We start from the raw sequence: 15620 nt of genomic DNA, 5'->3' as shown, positions 1-15620 counted from the left end.
CCATCATGCATGTCTAAAGACCTAGTGTTTTGTCCACCAAATCGATTATTCGGTTTTCTCTGTCCCTCTGCCTTCAAACAGAATTATCTAATAGCTGGACTTGTTTACAAGAGCCCGTTGCTCATTGGAGATATGTAAATTATGCTAGTTAATCTGATCTTTACTATATCCATAAAACTAATAAGAGTCTGGCTGTTTCCTAAACCTCTCGTGCCTTTCTGTGCCAGATGGGTCACTTTTGGCCCAGCTGAGCCACTAATAAACCCTGTCATGGCTCATTCTCAAGTAGACTGTATCAAAGCAGCAATTCTTCTTTATTAAAGTTTGGTATGCTTTCCTGTATCCCAAATGCCTGCTCCCAAGATGTTAACTCATTAGTCATCGGGACATCTGCTGGACCAAGCTGGAATTTCAAACCAATAGCCCTTTCTAGGGTCATTCCTACTTGCTTGCACAGCATCAATCTTTCCTTGTTCCAAGTAAATGAAGAATGTAGGTTCAAATTACTGTGGCTGTTTTTGTCTTCTCTGCAGAAGCAGTGAATAAGTGCTAATGTGCTTATTGTTGGGTTCTTTTCTCCAAGCCCTGTTTTCCTTTCCACACAGGGGTGGCGTACACCTCAGAGTGCTTTCCATGTAAGCCTGGTACTTTCAGCAACAAACCAGGTTCATTTAACTGCCAGATGTGCCCCAGAAACACCTATTCTGAGAAGGGTGCTAAAGAATGCATAAGGTGTAGGGAGGACTCCCAATTTTCAGGTAAGGCTAATTGACACTTTTTAATCCCCCTTTTTGCTTGTTAATTGTTGGTTAGGTGCATTTCTGTTGTGGTAATTATAAAACAAAAACCAAAAAAATCTCCACAAAAACCCAGTGACCCATTCCAATGCATCACACCACAATATCTCCCTCCCCCCACCTCTAACACACACACACACACACATACACACACACACATACACACACACACACATACACACACACATACACACACACACATACACACACACACACACACACACACACACACACACACACACACACACACATACACACACACACTGGTTCCAGCAGTGGCTACCCCATTGCTCTGTTTACATTCCCAGAAACTGCTCCCCGTGGTCACTGTCACAGCTCATACCAGCCCAACAAAATAAAAAATTCCATAAGCTTATAATTTGACAATCAGATAAATCAAATTTATCTCAGTAATTTATCTCAGTAAATTTACACACCACCAAAACATCTACACAATAATCTCAGATCCAGTTGATTGATATAATTTGCCCACCAAGATAAGCCAAACTGTCCTATAATAATCCACCCCTTATAAGATATTCATAGGTACCTGTGGCTAATTGAACCCACACCGAGATTGATCCTCATCATCTTTCTCCATCTTGCCTCTTCCCTCTCTTGACTTCTCTCTCCTTTCCAAACCTCTGTCCCCACCTTACTTTTTTTGTCCAGTCACAGTCCTTGCCTTATCTTGTGCCTGCCCTCTTTGCATATCAATCACAACATATTGCTCGTGGTTGAATGAGTTGTAACAGTGGGGGTCACACACCAATAGGATGGAGTGAATACATGTTGAATTGAGGACAAATGACAAGATATCCCAGTGCCCTTCTCTGCATGACTTTCTTTTTTTAGAATTGTCGTTACTCCATTGATAACTGGTGTTTGTATCAGTCTAGCCAACTCTTTAATTTCATGTGGCTTGTTACCGTAAAGGCTGTAGTGATGTACTTAGAAAGCTTTAGTTTGCTCCAGACTTCCAGTGTTCATTAACAATATAGGAAGAGTCTGATATCGCCTGGAAACAGTAACCATGAAGCAGATGTATCACAGAAACATTGTTAGCCTCCTTCCAGAGAGAATGAAAACACAAACCTTTATTTGCTTCAGGCTCAGCTAGTTCTACCTGAATTACTCTAGCACAGTGACTTTTTAAAAACATGTTAGCTTGCTTTTGTGTTTTGAGATTCCTGCTTTCTTATGGTTGTGAAGGGATTGGTTCACTCCTGAAGTATTTTATGTGTGTTTGTTACAGAGGAAGGAGCCAGTGAGTGTGTGGATCGCCCACCCTGCACTACCAAAGACTATTTCCAGATCCATACTCCCTGTGATGAAGAAGGAAAGGTATTATAAGTAGTGTTTAACACACATTGTGTTTATCAGACTCTTCCGGGCTTGTAACTAGTGTGTGCAGACAGTACAGAGGAGATCTAAGAGTTTAGGAGTTACAAACTTCCTTGCTTTTATCTCCCAATTAGTTCTCTGGACACTGTATGCAGCTCTGTGGTAATCTTTATGGTATTTTGGTAAAACTTCTCTGAGAGGGTTTTTGTTCCATAAAAACAATTTATGTTTGCCTCCGTGTGTTTTTCATCTTTAAAACACGGCTGATATCACTCCCTATCTCATGAAGCTTCTATGGTAATACATAAGATACTCAAAGTAAGGACTCTACTCCAGGGCCTCTTCTGTGATGAGAAGAACCCCATTCATTATTTAAAAAAATAAACACATTCTTTCCGATTGCTATCTTTTAAATGAAATACATTTTCCCCCAGAGGTCAAATGATCCAGAAGAGGATAGCTGGAAATACATACGATAGATCGAAGGATAAGGAGGCCTTGTAGCTCGTTTTGACCTGTGAGACACTCAGGTCTTATCAGAGAAGCTGTGTATACACAGGCCGATTCAGTTATGGGAGACTTCTGTGCATTCGCATTTAGAAAACACAAAGTAATTACCACAGGCACAGCATCTAGCTGAGGGAAAAATACACATTGCAGTTGACCCATCATTGTCTTAAAGAATCAGCTAGTACCAGCCCTGCCAGTGAGAAGCTGAGGGGTGAAGTCTGTTTTTAAGTGTCCTTCAGATGTTTGCAGGCTGAGATGGGGGCATTTAGGTTTTGGAAACATCAAAATATTATTTTCCCATCCTAATTTATTATCTGTGAGTGCTATTCTGTACTTTACACGTTTATGTGAATAGGAAACTTCCCTTCTCACCTTTAAAAACTTAGAAGTGATTTTGAGTTGAGTTAAAGTAAACATATACTAATTTAAAGTGATTAGTAGACATTTTTAGTAAGAAACACCACTATTATTTTTAGTAAGAATGCTAACTGAAACTAACAACATTAACTAATGAAGGGTTGAAGAGTAAGGTTGTCAATAACCCTATGACAATACCATGTGAGGCCACTTTAATTTACAACATACGTATAGAGAGATTCCACTAAAATGGAATAAAAAGTATTGGCTGTAATACCTTTAAAATAAACCTTTCTTAGCTAAACTTACCTTACTTATTGCTAAAAGTAAATTTAGTTTATTCTATGTAACGATTAGTTCAGTATTACTCTAGAATAAATGAATGAGATATATTATTAATGTAATAATTTGTTACATCTCTGAACAATTTACTATATCAATGAGTATAATGCCAGTGACAAGTTTGGCAATATCTGGCTGACATGGCCCAATAGAATTAAGGCCATTCATATTGAAATATAATTTAGAACACACATACGCACACAGCACACACTTGTAAGCATGCTGAATGCATTCATATACATGAAATGTGTTTTTCAGAAAAGTCAGAGAATCTCTAAACAGGTTCTTGGTATAGAGGAAAATAATGTGCCCATGTTTCATAAGTTCAGTGCATTTCTTTTTAAAGAAGTTTTATTGGTTATTTTATTTATTTACATTTCAAATATTATCCCCCTTCCCAGTTTTACCTTCACAAACCCCCATCCCATCCCCTTTCTCCTTGTTTCTATGAGGATGCTTCCCCACCCACCCACCTATTCTTGACTCATTGTTCTAGCATTCCTCTATGCTGTGACATTGATCTTTCACAGGACCAAGGGCCTCCCATTCAATTCATGCCAGACAATGCCATCCTCTGCTACACATGCAGCTGGAGCCATGGGTCCCTCCATGTGTACTTTTTAGTTGGTGGTTTAGTCCTTGGGAACTCTGGCGGGGGTGTGACTGGTTGGTTAACAGCGTTGTTCTTAAAGACAAAATCTCACGATGTAGCTTTGACTGGCCTAGAACTCTGTTTAGAGTAGGCTGGACTTGAGCTCACAGAGATCCACATTTAATGTTTAAAATCCTAGATCCACACGAACATCACAGCTCTTCTGTAATCTTTACACTATCCTGGCAAAACTTCTCTGTTGAGAGGGGTTGGTCTCATAGAACCATTTCATGTTTGCATCTCACTTTCTGCAGAATGAGCTGGTTGTTGCTGTCTCACCTGCACTGTGAGCCATCTGGTTCTAAGCATCATTAATATTAATTAGTGCCTTTTCCTGTCAGCTACACTAGGAAACATATGTCTCTGTTAGAAAGATGGAGAAGCAATTTGTCATGTATGGCAGGAAGGTTTGTAAGGAAAACATGGATCATGGACAGTTTATAACTTGATTTCTCCATGTTAAAACATTTACGGTATATTTTTAATAAAACCTAATTTTTAATTTCTAAAAGTCTTCTTTGCTTACATTGGAAGCAACTGGCTATTTTGCTTCTCAAATCTATTTGCATATTTTATTCTCATCTGACTGACTCTTCTTTAACGGTGCTGTTTGCATCTTGTGGGTGGGGCTGGGGAGATAGCTTTGTTTTCAAGGAGATTTGCTTTCCTTGAAAATTAGACCACATGAGCTCAGTCTCCAATATCTATGTAAGGAGCCTGACCTGTTGGCATGTTTGTAATTCTAGGGGTAGAGACATAAAGACCGATCCCCAGAATTTGCTGGTCAGCCATCAGCCTGGCCCAATTGTGAGAGATCTTGTCTCAGGGCTAAAATTTAAAAAGGTAGATGGAGTCAGAAAAATGATGCCCAAGGTTGTCACCTGGCCTAAGTATGCACGCACAACTTAAATCTGGAGACCCAGATTTCCTTGTTTACAAACCTGGAGATAATAATGTGTTTGTCCTGAAGGGGCTGGGAAGATTCTTTTCTGACGTGGCATCTTTTCTGTTCTTGTGTAGGAAGCAAAACTTCCCACAATGTAGCTGCTCATGCATTTTTATTAATGAGAGTAAGGAAATTAGTGAATTTACTAGGATCTTAAATTTGGGTTATTTTCTTTTTGACTTGTTAACTTAAACTGGGAACTTAAAGTCAGTATCTCTCCTATGAGTCCTTATTTATTTACATTTTCCTGATTTTTTTTTTTTTTTTTTTTTTTTTTTGCTGCCCTTTTGAGGGAGATTTGAGGGCTTTTTATGGACGTGGTATCTAATCTGATGTATCTAGCTACTTAGGAGGAGTTAGCTGGAGTTGTCACTGCTTAACAGATGGCCACAGAGGCAGAGGGATAAAGTAGGGCATTAGAGTGTATCATGATATGAGCCACAAAATAAATGTGGAGAGAAAGCTATAAAAAGAAAATAATACTATTTATCATTCTGATGAGACATCTGTGTGTAAACCATTTTTCTTAGCATCCTTCCGCATACACTATAGCGCATCTTCCACAAGAATATTCGAGGATTCACTTGAGAGGCATTAAAGGCTTCGTATGTGTCATTCCTACCAAGTAGAAGCAGAGGCAGAGGTCTGCCGGTGTGTTCTGTTCTCCGGTTTAACAGACTTCCTACTGCACAAATTGTTTTAAAGAACAAACGATACTTTCAAAAGTTTGCTGGATGAAAGGAGCAGTTGCTGTGTCTTCCAAAAAACCTCTGTGTCGTTCCAATATTGCTTGCTGTATTTGTGCTGGAATATTCCCCTGCCAGTGCGCACATTCCGGTTTTGGTGTAGGACAGCTAACCTGTTATTCTGCCTTTTAAGCGACAATAACTAATTTCAGCACGGTCAGCTTTTGGAATGTGGCAGAGTTACCGCATTTGGGGAGGGGTATTCTGTTTTGTGTGGAATAGGGTTATTCCATAGCTTAGGATGCTACTGGCTCGCTTGGTAGGGTGCTTGCCACACAAACATGAGAACACAACTTGGTTGTCTGGAACTCACGTTAAAATGAGTGTGGTAGTCCACTCTTGTATTCCCAGAACTGGGGAGTAGAGACGGGAGGGTACCAGTGTTGTAGTAAATATTAAATGATGGTTTAACCTTTTATCAGCCCCCGAGGTCTCACTCCATGGATGCGGTTCTAGTGCGGAGCCGAGCACACACCATAGGGTTCCCGCAGCAGTCGGCGCTCCAGGCTGCCTGTAAGAACTCTGGAGCAGTCTTACTCTACCGCTCCTGTTGCTTCTGTCCTGGGTGGATACAACTACCCTGGTGTGTTCCATTTCTCCATTGCCTGACACAAACATGACTCCAAAGCCCGGAAGCTTTTCAAGCAGGTTTCTATATTAAATTCTCAATCCACAAACCCTCTACACAGTAAGATCACACATCCAATGGACAAAGATACAAACTGCCCTTCTATATGAGATAAAAAGACCCAGAGAAATCCTTAAAAATATTCATATCTACCTATCATTAGTTAATTCCACCTGGATCTAGATCGTCTTTCTCCAGCTCCATCTTGATTCTCCCAGAATCTCCTTCTGCCTCCTCTACTGCTGCTCCTCGACCTTTCCCTGTCTATGTCTCTCCTGTCCACCCGTCTATTGCCTTAACCCAAATCTCCACACCTGGGATTGGCTGACTAGCCACTCTAGCTGAATCTACAAGCTTTAGGTTCAGTGAGAAGCTCTTCCTCAAAAAGTAGCCTGGAGGCACTTGAGAGAAGGCTGATCTAGTAAAGTCACTTACCACAGAGCACTTCTCTCCCCAGACCCACAAAGTTGGAAAGAAAGAACCAAGTCCTGCAGGTCCTATTCCCTCCTTCCTTCACCCCCCTCCTTCACCTCCCTCTTCCTCTCTCTCTCTTCCTCTTTCTTCCTCTCTCTCCTCCTCTCTCTTCCTCTCTCTCTCTCCCCCTCTCTTTCTCTCTCTCTCTTCCTCTCTCTCTCCTCCTCTTTCTTCCTCTCTCCCTCTCTCTCTGTCTCTCTCTCTCCCCCCTCTCTTCCTCTCTCTCTCTTCTCCTCTCTCTCTCTTCCCCTCTCTCCCCCACACACACATTAAAAGAAGGTAGATAGCAATTGCAAAAGACACCTTCATATGTTTGTAAGCATGCATACACACATGCACACACACACAGACACACATAATGATTATTTTCCTACCTTTTTCTACATATTGTATTGATGAAGTTACCTCTTTTCCTCTCATTGTCACAGCTTTAGATCATCTCAGCTCCCTCTTCTGTTCTCCACAGTTTGTAATCCTTTGGCTTATATCCAGAGTTTAGCATCTTTGTTGTAAAGATGTGACATGATTAACTTTTAGTTTTAATTTTAAAACTCTTTTCTTCTTTTTTTCCCAGACACAGATAATGTACAAGTGGATAGAGCCTAAAATCTGCAGGGAGGATCTCACGGATGCTATTAGGCTGCCCCCTTCTGGAGAGAAGAAGGATTGTCCTCCTTGCAACCCAGGATTCTATAACAATGGATCTTCTTCTTGCCATCCCTGCCCTCCCGGGACATTTTCAGATGGAACAAAGGGTAGGGTGTCTATCATGAATTGCATGTTCAGTAAAATAGTCCTAATAGACTTGTGATCTTGTTCTCAAGAGCTTTCTCTGAAGGCTTTAGGAGACACATTTTTTACTTCATTGAGATGAAGAAGTGTTGAGAAATATGATAGTGGGACTGTGTGAGGCCATGGTGGCTTACCTCCCATCTGATGAGAACAGTTTTACTGACATCTTGTGTGTATGGCCATCTCCTTTAACAGTAATGAGTTTAATTATGCTTTGAAGAAAATAACTCTATCCTATTGAGTAACCCTGGATAAATACTCGTTCCATGAAGTGGGTATAAAATAGAGCACCCTACAAACAAGACCACCAAATATACTATACATGTGAGTCCATACTCTATCTAGGTAAAATGTTCATATCCTACTGGAAAGAATTGCTAAGCAAATTGGTGGTAATGGAACATCTGTAATTGCTAAGTGAATTGGTGGTAATGGAACATCTGTCCCTCATAGTTGTCCAGTAATTTTAGCATAGATGTGCTTGGCACAGAGGACTCTGTTCAGATGCAGTCTAATGCTATTGTATCCTCACTCATCTTCTGCAGAATGCAAGTCGTGTCCGGCCGGAACAGAGCCAGCGCTTGGGTTTGAATATAAATGGTGGAATGTCCTCCCCACCAACATGAAAACTTCCTGCTTCAATGTTGGGAATTCCAAGTGCGATGGAATGAATGGTGAGCTTGGGTTCTGCGTTCACTGTTGTGGCAGCGAAGACACCATTTGTTTTTAGACTTAGCCTTTTAGACATACTGGACATGTTTGTAAGGAACTTAGTCTGACTTGGCTGTGTGTTCATCTTTCAGCCCTTATATAAAAATCTGATGCCTTTCTTAAAGTAATCACAGCCAAGGTGCTTCTTCCTTTTCTGTGGCTCTGCTTCCTTTACTTTTACCCATCTATCATCAATAGCTGTATGTAAATGCCAATTAGAAAATCACAGAAACAAATAGTTAGAGTTTTAAATGGCCAAGCGTTTTAAGTAGCTAATGAAACCTCATGCCATTTTTTTCCTCTTCCAGCCCAGGATGGGAATTATTCCTTTGTGTGGTTGCATCTGCTTCCTGTCCATTAGTGACTTAGTAGCCATCTTGGTTTTTAGATCCAATGCTCAGGTTTCACAGTATCTGTGTTCAAATAACTTCCTCAGTAATAATCTCAAACCATAGCAAAAACATGCCAAAGAGAATCTATCAAGGCTCCTCTCCCTCCCCCACCTTCCTTCCAGCTGCAAATACAAAAGCTCTCAACTTCGTAAAGAGAGAACATAAATTGTATGCTAGAGTTGCTAAAAATCTATGGCAAGGAAAAGCTTTCAGCCATTGAGCTGTGAAGGAGGAGGAAATGAATTCTGTGCCAACATTACTCACACCTCAAATTGGCAGGAATTAAATGGTGTTAGGTGCTAAGATAGAAAAGGTATAAAATGGCAGGGCTTGGTGTATCCACTGTGGGTCTCAGAGCTTCTCTCCTGAGGACAGGGGTGTGCATGGGGGGGGGGGGGTTAGAGGTGGACAGGCTGCTGTGTTAACCTTGCATTTTATGCAGACACTTTTCAAGTATATATTGAGCTTCACGTTTAAAGTCACAAACACCAGAAGAGATGTCCCAAGGAGGGTAACAGCATCTTACATCATTTGGCGTTTTAAGGAGTAGTAAGTCAGTAAATCCTTTTGGTTTGCCTCAGTACTAGGTCACGCATGGTAAATGGTTAAAAGTTTCAAGTTTCCATTTTCAGTGAAGTCCCTGACTGTGGTCGTACGATGCCATTAAATCTCACTTACTTGCAAATGTAGCCTAGTTCTACAGGACAGTTGCTAACATTCTTTCAACAACTCTTCAGTTTGAAATCTGACACTGGCAGGTGTTATAAAAATCAAGAGGGTACAATGGAGTTCATCCTTTTTTATTGGCTCACCATCATTTTTATCAGCTTACTTGTCTCCATCTTATACCTGATCCTTGTCTCTAGGCTTACATAAACCATTTTAAAGTTGCACGTTTTGAATCAGGATCTAACCACAGCAGATTTAGGGCATAGGATATGAGATGTTCACGTGAGTATAGCAAGCAATAAAAAAAATGGAGGATTGAATAATTTCAAGTCAACAGATGAACAAAAGACCAAGACCTGATGTATATTAGATATGAAATGTTCTTTATTGACCAATAATACCACCTTAAGAAATTTGTGGCCAAAGGGAAGAGGAAACTGTAGGCTTAAATTTTTTTAAAACCCACTTTTAATAAGGGTTCTTAAATGCTTTAACATCCCTTCTAGCCCACCACCAACCAGAGGTAGTGGGGAAAAAAGATTAATAGAGCAAAGGAGGGTGTGGACCTGTTTAGAAACAGTTGTTTGGAGCAAATGCAGTCTGCATTGTCAGGTTACCAGCAGTTTAAGTCACAAAAATCAGTAGTGGCAGCTTGATCCACTCACAGACACCATCCACAAACCGGCAATGACAGGTTTATCCAGAAGATAGTGCAAGGCTCTGTCAGTTGGCCCAAGTCCACAGAAGCAGCAAGAAGCCACCAGAACACCACCAGAAGTTATTTTGGTGTGTTTCTCTACATGGAGTCATGACAAAGGATGACTAGCAAAGAATGGCAAGGTGTATCAATATTATCCAGTGTTGTCTACTGTATGTTGGGTTATATTTATATTCTTCCCAAATATTATGTGTCCTCTCAAGGATGGGCTCTAGCAAAACATCACATGTCCCCTTTCCAGGCTGCCTGCAGAAAAATACCACATGTCTGTACTTGGCAAAGCATCCTCCGTTGTGTCTGCTTCAGCAAAAACATCCTCTCATAAGACAATTTTTAGAAAAACATTATATGATACAACTGAGTCTTTAAAGAAACCAGAAACATCCACTTCAGGGAACACTACAATGATTATCTCTCTATGAGAGTTGATAACACTACAATGTATCTTATGATTTAATTTGAAGTCAGGAATTTAAGATCAATTAGGAAATAAAGACTGAAAAAACAAGCATAATGGATGAATCTACAGAAGACCTAGTGTGTGTGTGTGTGTGTGTGTGTGTGTGTGTGTGTGTGTGTGTGTGACTGTGTGTGTGGTGTGTTCTGACTAGTACAGACTATCAGGGATAAAAATAGAAGATTCCAACTCTCACACCAATACTTGATTTACTCACTATTAATTTATTCAGAGGCTATATTTTAAAATTATTTTAAAGCAGCAAAGTAGAATAAAAATGCAAAGGTAAAGCGAGGTATGTGTTTTTGTGACCTGGAGTCTCTGTGTCACTTTGTAATGAACAGCACAGGGTCAAAGGGAAAAACATGGGAAGCTAGCCTGCCTGAGGAGGGAGTCACCATCTTAACTGGAGAGTCAATACAAGTGTGTCCACAGGGGTTGGATACATGGTGGAGGTGTTTTTATATTCCTTAAGTCTTAATTTGATGATGTTGCATATTAGGGATGAAGAGCCATTATACATACATTATACATATTGCCTGTGAGACATTAAAAGTTGGAGACAAGTCAATTGTTCATGAATGGATTCATTGGGCCTTATCTACAAAAATACAAGTGGAAATAATCTTAACTGTCCAGCAATAAAATATTGTTTACATGTATAAGGTGATATGATAGAATGAAATACAATATCTGTTTTTTATATGGAAACTATATTGAAAGAAATTTGAAAATGCCTTTCCCAAAAGTTTTACTATTCTTCTGACTCAGTGATGCTATACCAATGAGATGACATGATATCAAGAAGGAATTGTAGACAAAAGATCCTAATTTTAATGTTTCTTGTAAGAATGAAAAGCAGGAGAAAACAATTTTTTGAACAACAGATATATACTTGAAATTAGATGTAGAATAGAGAATGATTTGTAATGGAGAACGCTTGTGATATCATTAAAAAAAACTACGATAATGATAAGTGGGAAAAAATCTGTATTTCTTAGTCAAGATAGATAAAAATGGGGGAAGTTGGTGGACTCTGCACTGGGCAACACTGAAACATGTGAGGCAAGGCTTCCTCCTTGAAGCATAGTCACCCCTACAGTCACTTACTTCTGCCTTTGCCTTGGCTTTCTTCACACTCTTTATGCTATTCAAAGATTCGAAGAGTTATTCTTAGAAATACAACACCAGTCTTTGGTTTCTTGGCATTAGATTGTTCTGCATGGGTTGCCTTGGTCCTCAATACCACTGTCATATACCTATCTTCTAAAGCCAGATTCTTCTATCACCCATCCTCTCCTCTCTCAGGAGCACAGGGATCCATGGTTACTCACCTCTTAACTGGGAGACTTTAGGCACCAGAGCTATCAACATTTCTCTAATGGATGTGTACACAGCATTTTTACTATGTTTTCTTCGTGTGTACTCAGCATACTAACTGTTTTACAAATTCTTATATTTGAAGATTGCCAAGTTGCCACCGTAGTGCTGTTACTGATGCCTGTGTTACATCTCTTCAAGTAGTAGATAATGTTTACAGATACATCAATGCTAAGGTATTGCCCTTAGCTAATGAGCTCGCTTGATGGTGTATATGGATAAATCACTGTTACTCATTTTAAATTGCTCCTCTTGGCTTGTGATATATTGAATGTTCCTGTGCAGAGGGCATGTATTATCCTGGGCACAAAACTATCACTTGACACTTTTTAGCATGTATATGCCTCAAATTTCCTACTTCTCGGGGAAGGAGATCTGTTATCCCATTTAAACCATACCTACTAGAATTTAGTAAACGTTAAATCGGAAAATAACAATACAGTGAATTAAGATTCACTCCTGACTCCAAATCTTTAGTAAATAATTTGAAGTTTCGATTTTCCACTGGCTGTCAACAGAGTGGGAATTATCCATCTTAGTGTATCAGAATGGATAAAGACTATCTGCTTCAGTTTGAAAAAAGTCATTCTTTATTGGGAAAAACTGTCATCATGCTCACATTAATTGACTTGTACGCAACGTGGTACAGTCAGAATGTCTTTATTGATATCTGGAAGTGTATTTGTACATCCAGTCTACAATTGATATTTTAAAATAGATTTTTCTGGAGTGCTTCTAACTTTGAATATAAATCCGTACTTGCCTTTTTGTGGTTGACTTATTTGTAACATTTTTTGTTATTCATTAATGAAATTTCACTAATAAAATGTTTTTTGTCATTTTCAGGTTGGGATGTGGCTGGAGATCACATCCGGAGTGGAGCTGGAGGCTCTGACAACGACTATCTCATCTTAAACTTGCACATCCCAGGATTTAAGTAAGAAAGGCTGATTCCTTTGTATGAGAACCTTCACCTCCTCTATAGAAACGGGGAAATAAGACAGGCTATATAGAGTGTGTTCTTATTATCAAGTAAACAACCGTGTGCCAGAAAATAATATATGACACCATTTGGAATGCCTATGGCATTAGCTACCAAGAACCAAAAAGTGTGAGCCACGTATGCTCCTTAGAAAAAGCTGAAATATATTAGTAGATTTACAGCCAAGCCCGTAATAACCACGATGCTTTGATCCTTAACACAGAAGACTTAGTCTAAGTGGTTTGCAGGAGTGTATTTTTGTTGTTTAATCTCAATTCCATCTGTAATTAGTATGTAACACATTTGTGTATGTCTTTGCTGTAGTCCCCTAGGTTGAGAATTTCTAGTATGAGACTTTTCCTTCCTTCAGGAAGAAACAGGGGGTTCAAGCATGTTATCATCATCTAGAACAAGGGTGTGGACATACCGATTAAGAAAGGGTCTGTTCTTCCTCGGGAAGATTAGTTGAGAGGAGCTGGATTTTTAGTTGAATGAGTACACACGATTTAATTTTGTTTGGAACTGCATTCAGAGTATATTATCGAAGTTGCCATTTTAATCTGTCATGTAGACCACCAACATCCATGACTGGAGCCACAGGTTCTGAACTAGGAAGGATAACGTTTGTATTTGAGACTCTCTGCTCGGCCGACTGTGTTCTGTACTTCATGGTGGTGAGTGACTGGAGGCAGATTTCACAGTGTATTGCAATTTATTGGTGTCTTTCAAGTTGGGATTTTTCTTGGTCTTCTTAGAACTTCCCAAAAATATTTTTTAAATGCATAAAGAATTTACTTAGGATTGTACAATAAGGCTCAACAAGTAAGTGTTTTTTCCTCATGTTGAGGGTTCCTATGTGACTGGTAAAGGCCACAGAGTATCAATTTTTGACAATTATTTTGTGCTGATGAAAAATTTCCCCTAATAACTCAAGTATTCAGCAACGAGCATCACAAGGGAAGATGTATTAACAAGGGACAGCAGAAAATGGTGGGTGTGTAAGAGTTCTGAAAAGAAAACAAAATATTTCTATTTTAATCTAGTACATTTAGACAAGAACGTATGCTATGCTCATGTCAAATTTGCTTATTTGTTTTCTAGATGTGATTTAATTTTTCAATTCTTAGTTTGAGAAAAGTAGCAATTGAAATACACTGAGATCACATGGACATTTTAAATATTTGTTGGCTGAAATTTTAAAATCTTAATTAAATGGTGACTTTATACTACTCAGGTGTGTTTTTAGTTTGTCTCTAGTGAACCTTTAGTCTTAAAGACTCTTTTCTATGACATCCAAGATGTGTGGATATTTAAACATTTATGTGTGATTGCTAAAGGCCGACACGTAGGCAGCAAAGGGTCATGGATAATCTTCAATAGAGCCATCTACCTCAGAACCACGAGTCTTCAGTCCTCCCAGCTGTGGGCTTCTGTCTTTAGTGAAACTGTGCTCAGCACCATTGGAGAAATTCATTTTCCTGTCATCGCTGGACCAGTTCAGTGACCTCGGTCCTTTGTTTCCTCCTCCTCTCATTGATGCTGCTGTCAGGTCATCTCTATGAGTAATAAAAACAATTGACATCAACCACAGTCCTCCTTTTATTCTGAATAATACCTCTTTCCCCCACTTTTTGTTTAAAAAATCAAGATCTTAAAATTAGCACGTACCGTATCATTTTATTATGATATCTTCTCCCTGTCCTCCTGGTCTTAACATTCTGTTTCCAATGACATTTAATTTATTCTTTGATAATTTCACACACACACACACACACACACACACACACACACACACACACACACATGATATATTTTGATCATACCCCATTTCCCATCTCCACCCTCCATTCTTCCCCAATACCTCTTTATCTCTAATTCTGGGTCCTTTTATTTTTAGGATTCCACCATGCCAAGCTTACACATTACAATCATTGTCAACATGTAGCTCCTGAAAACATTTCTTTCTTAGCCTTTAAGTGATTGATTTTATCCTAGAAGTTTTGAGTTGCCCAACTAAACCACATACAACAATACTTTAGATATCAATTAACAATATAAAGATTAATTATTTATAGTAAGGTAATAAACTTTACTTCTTATAGCTTAGAACAATATTTAATTAATTTTGTAACTGGCAAGTATGATAACTTGGTTCTTTGGTAATAAGATTAAGGTGATGTGTAGGAATCATTTTTCTATACTGTTATCTATATTTGATTGCCTAATGACATCTTTGAACCTCCTATCTGTAGTTTAGGAAGAGACAAATTTTGAAGCCATGACAATGTTATTTCCAATATCCCATATAACTAATAGAAACAAGTTAATCATCAGAAATTCTAAAGGAAGGCTTGACTTAAAACTTCAGACTTAGCTATTGTGTTCATTTCAAATGAATTATACAATTGTATTGGCTATTGTAATTGCCTTCAGGTCATGTTAAAGGTGGTGTATTGGTTGGAATATCTCAAATATGCATTATTATTTTTCCTAAATGTAGCTAAGAAAATCATAAATAAAATAGTTTATAAATGAAACGTCATGGACTTCAGATACTATCCGAGAGTATTCAATGAATATGGAATAGCATTCTGGTTAGCTTTCACTTGGATGAACCTGTAGTAAGAACACTTCAGAAGGCAACTTAGAATTTCTACATAAATGTTTCTGTTAGAGTCTCTCAAAGGAAAAAGAAATGTTTCAAATGGGAGGTCTTTTTATTC

General features: G+C 38.9%; 1 protein-coding gene across 1 annotated transcript in view; it reads left to right on the top strand.

Moving 5' to 3' along the window:
* Window positions 1-15620, top strand: part of ELAPOR2 (endosome-lysosome associated apoptosis and autophagy regulator family member 2) — a gene marked incomplete at both ends in the record, with an annotated part of 155411 nt that overhangs the window by 101209 nt on the left and 38582 nt on the right. The window contains 6 exons of the mRNA XM_080936073.1: window positions 606-758; window positions 2053-2141; window positions 7371-7551; window positions 8134-8262; window positions 12762-12852; window positions 13469-13571. Coding sequence (XP_080792199.1) covers window positions 606-758; window positions 2053-2141; window positions 7371-7551; window positions 8134-8262; window positions 12762-12852; window positions 13469-13571 — 746 coding nt within the window. The remainder of the gene's footprint in view (window positions 1-605; window positions 759-2052; window positions 2142-7370; window positions 7552-8133; window positions 8263-12761; window positions 12853-13468; window positions 13572-15620) is intronic.

This window comes from Micromys minutus, assembly GCF_963924665.1.
Source record: "Micromys minutus genome assembly, chromosome: 23".
Classification (NCBI taxonomy): Eukaryota; Metazoa; Chordata; class Mammalia; order Rodentia; family Muridae; genus Micromys; species Micromys minutus.
The sequence above is the reverse complement of the archived record's forward strand: the minus strand, read 5'-3'. Positions and strand labels throughout refer to the sequence as shown.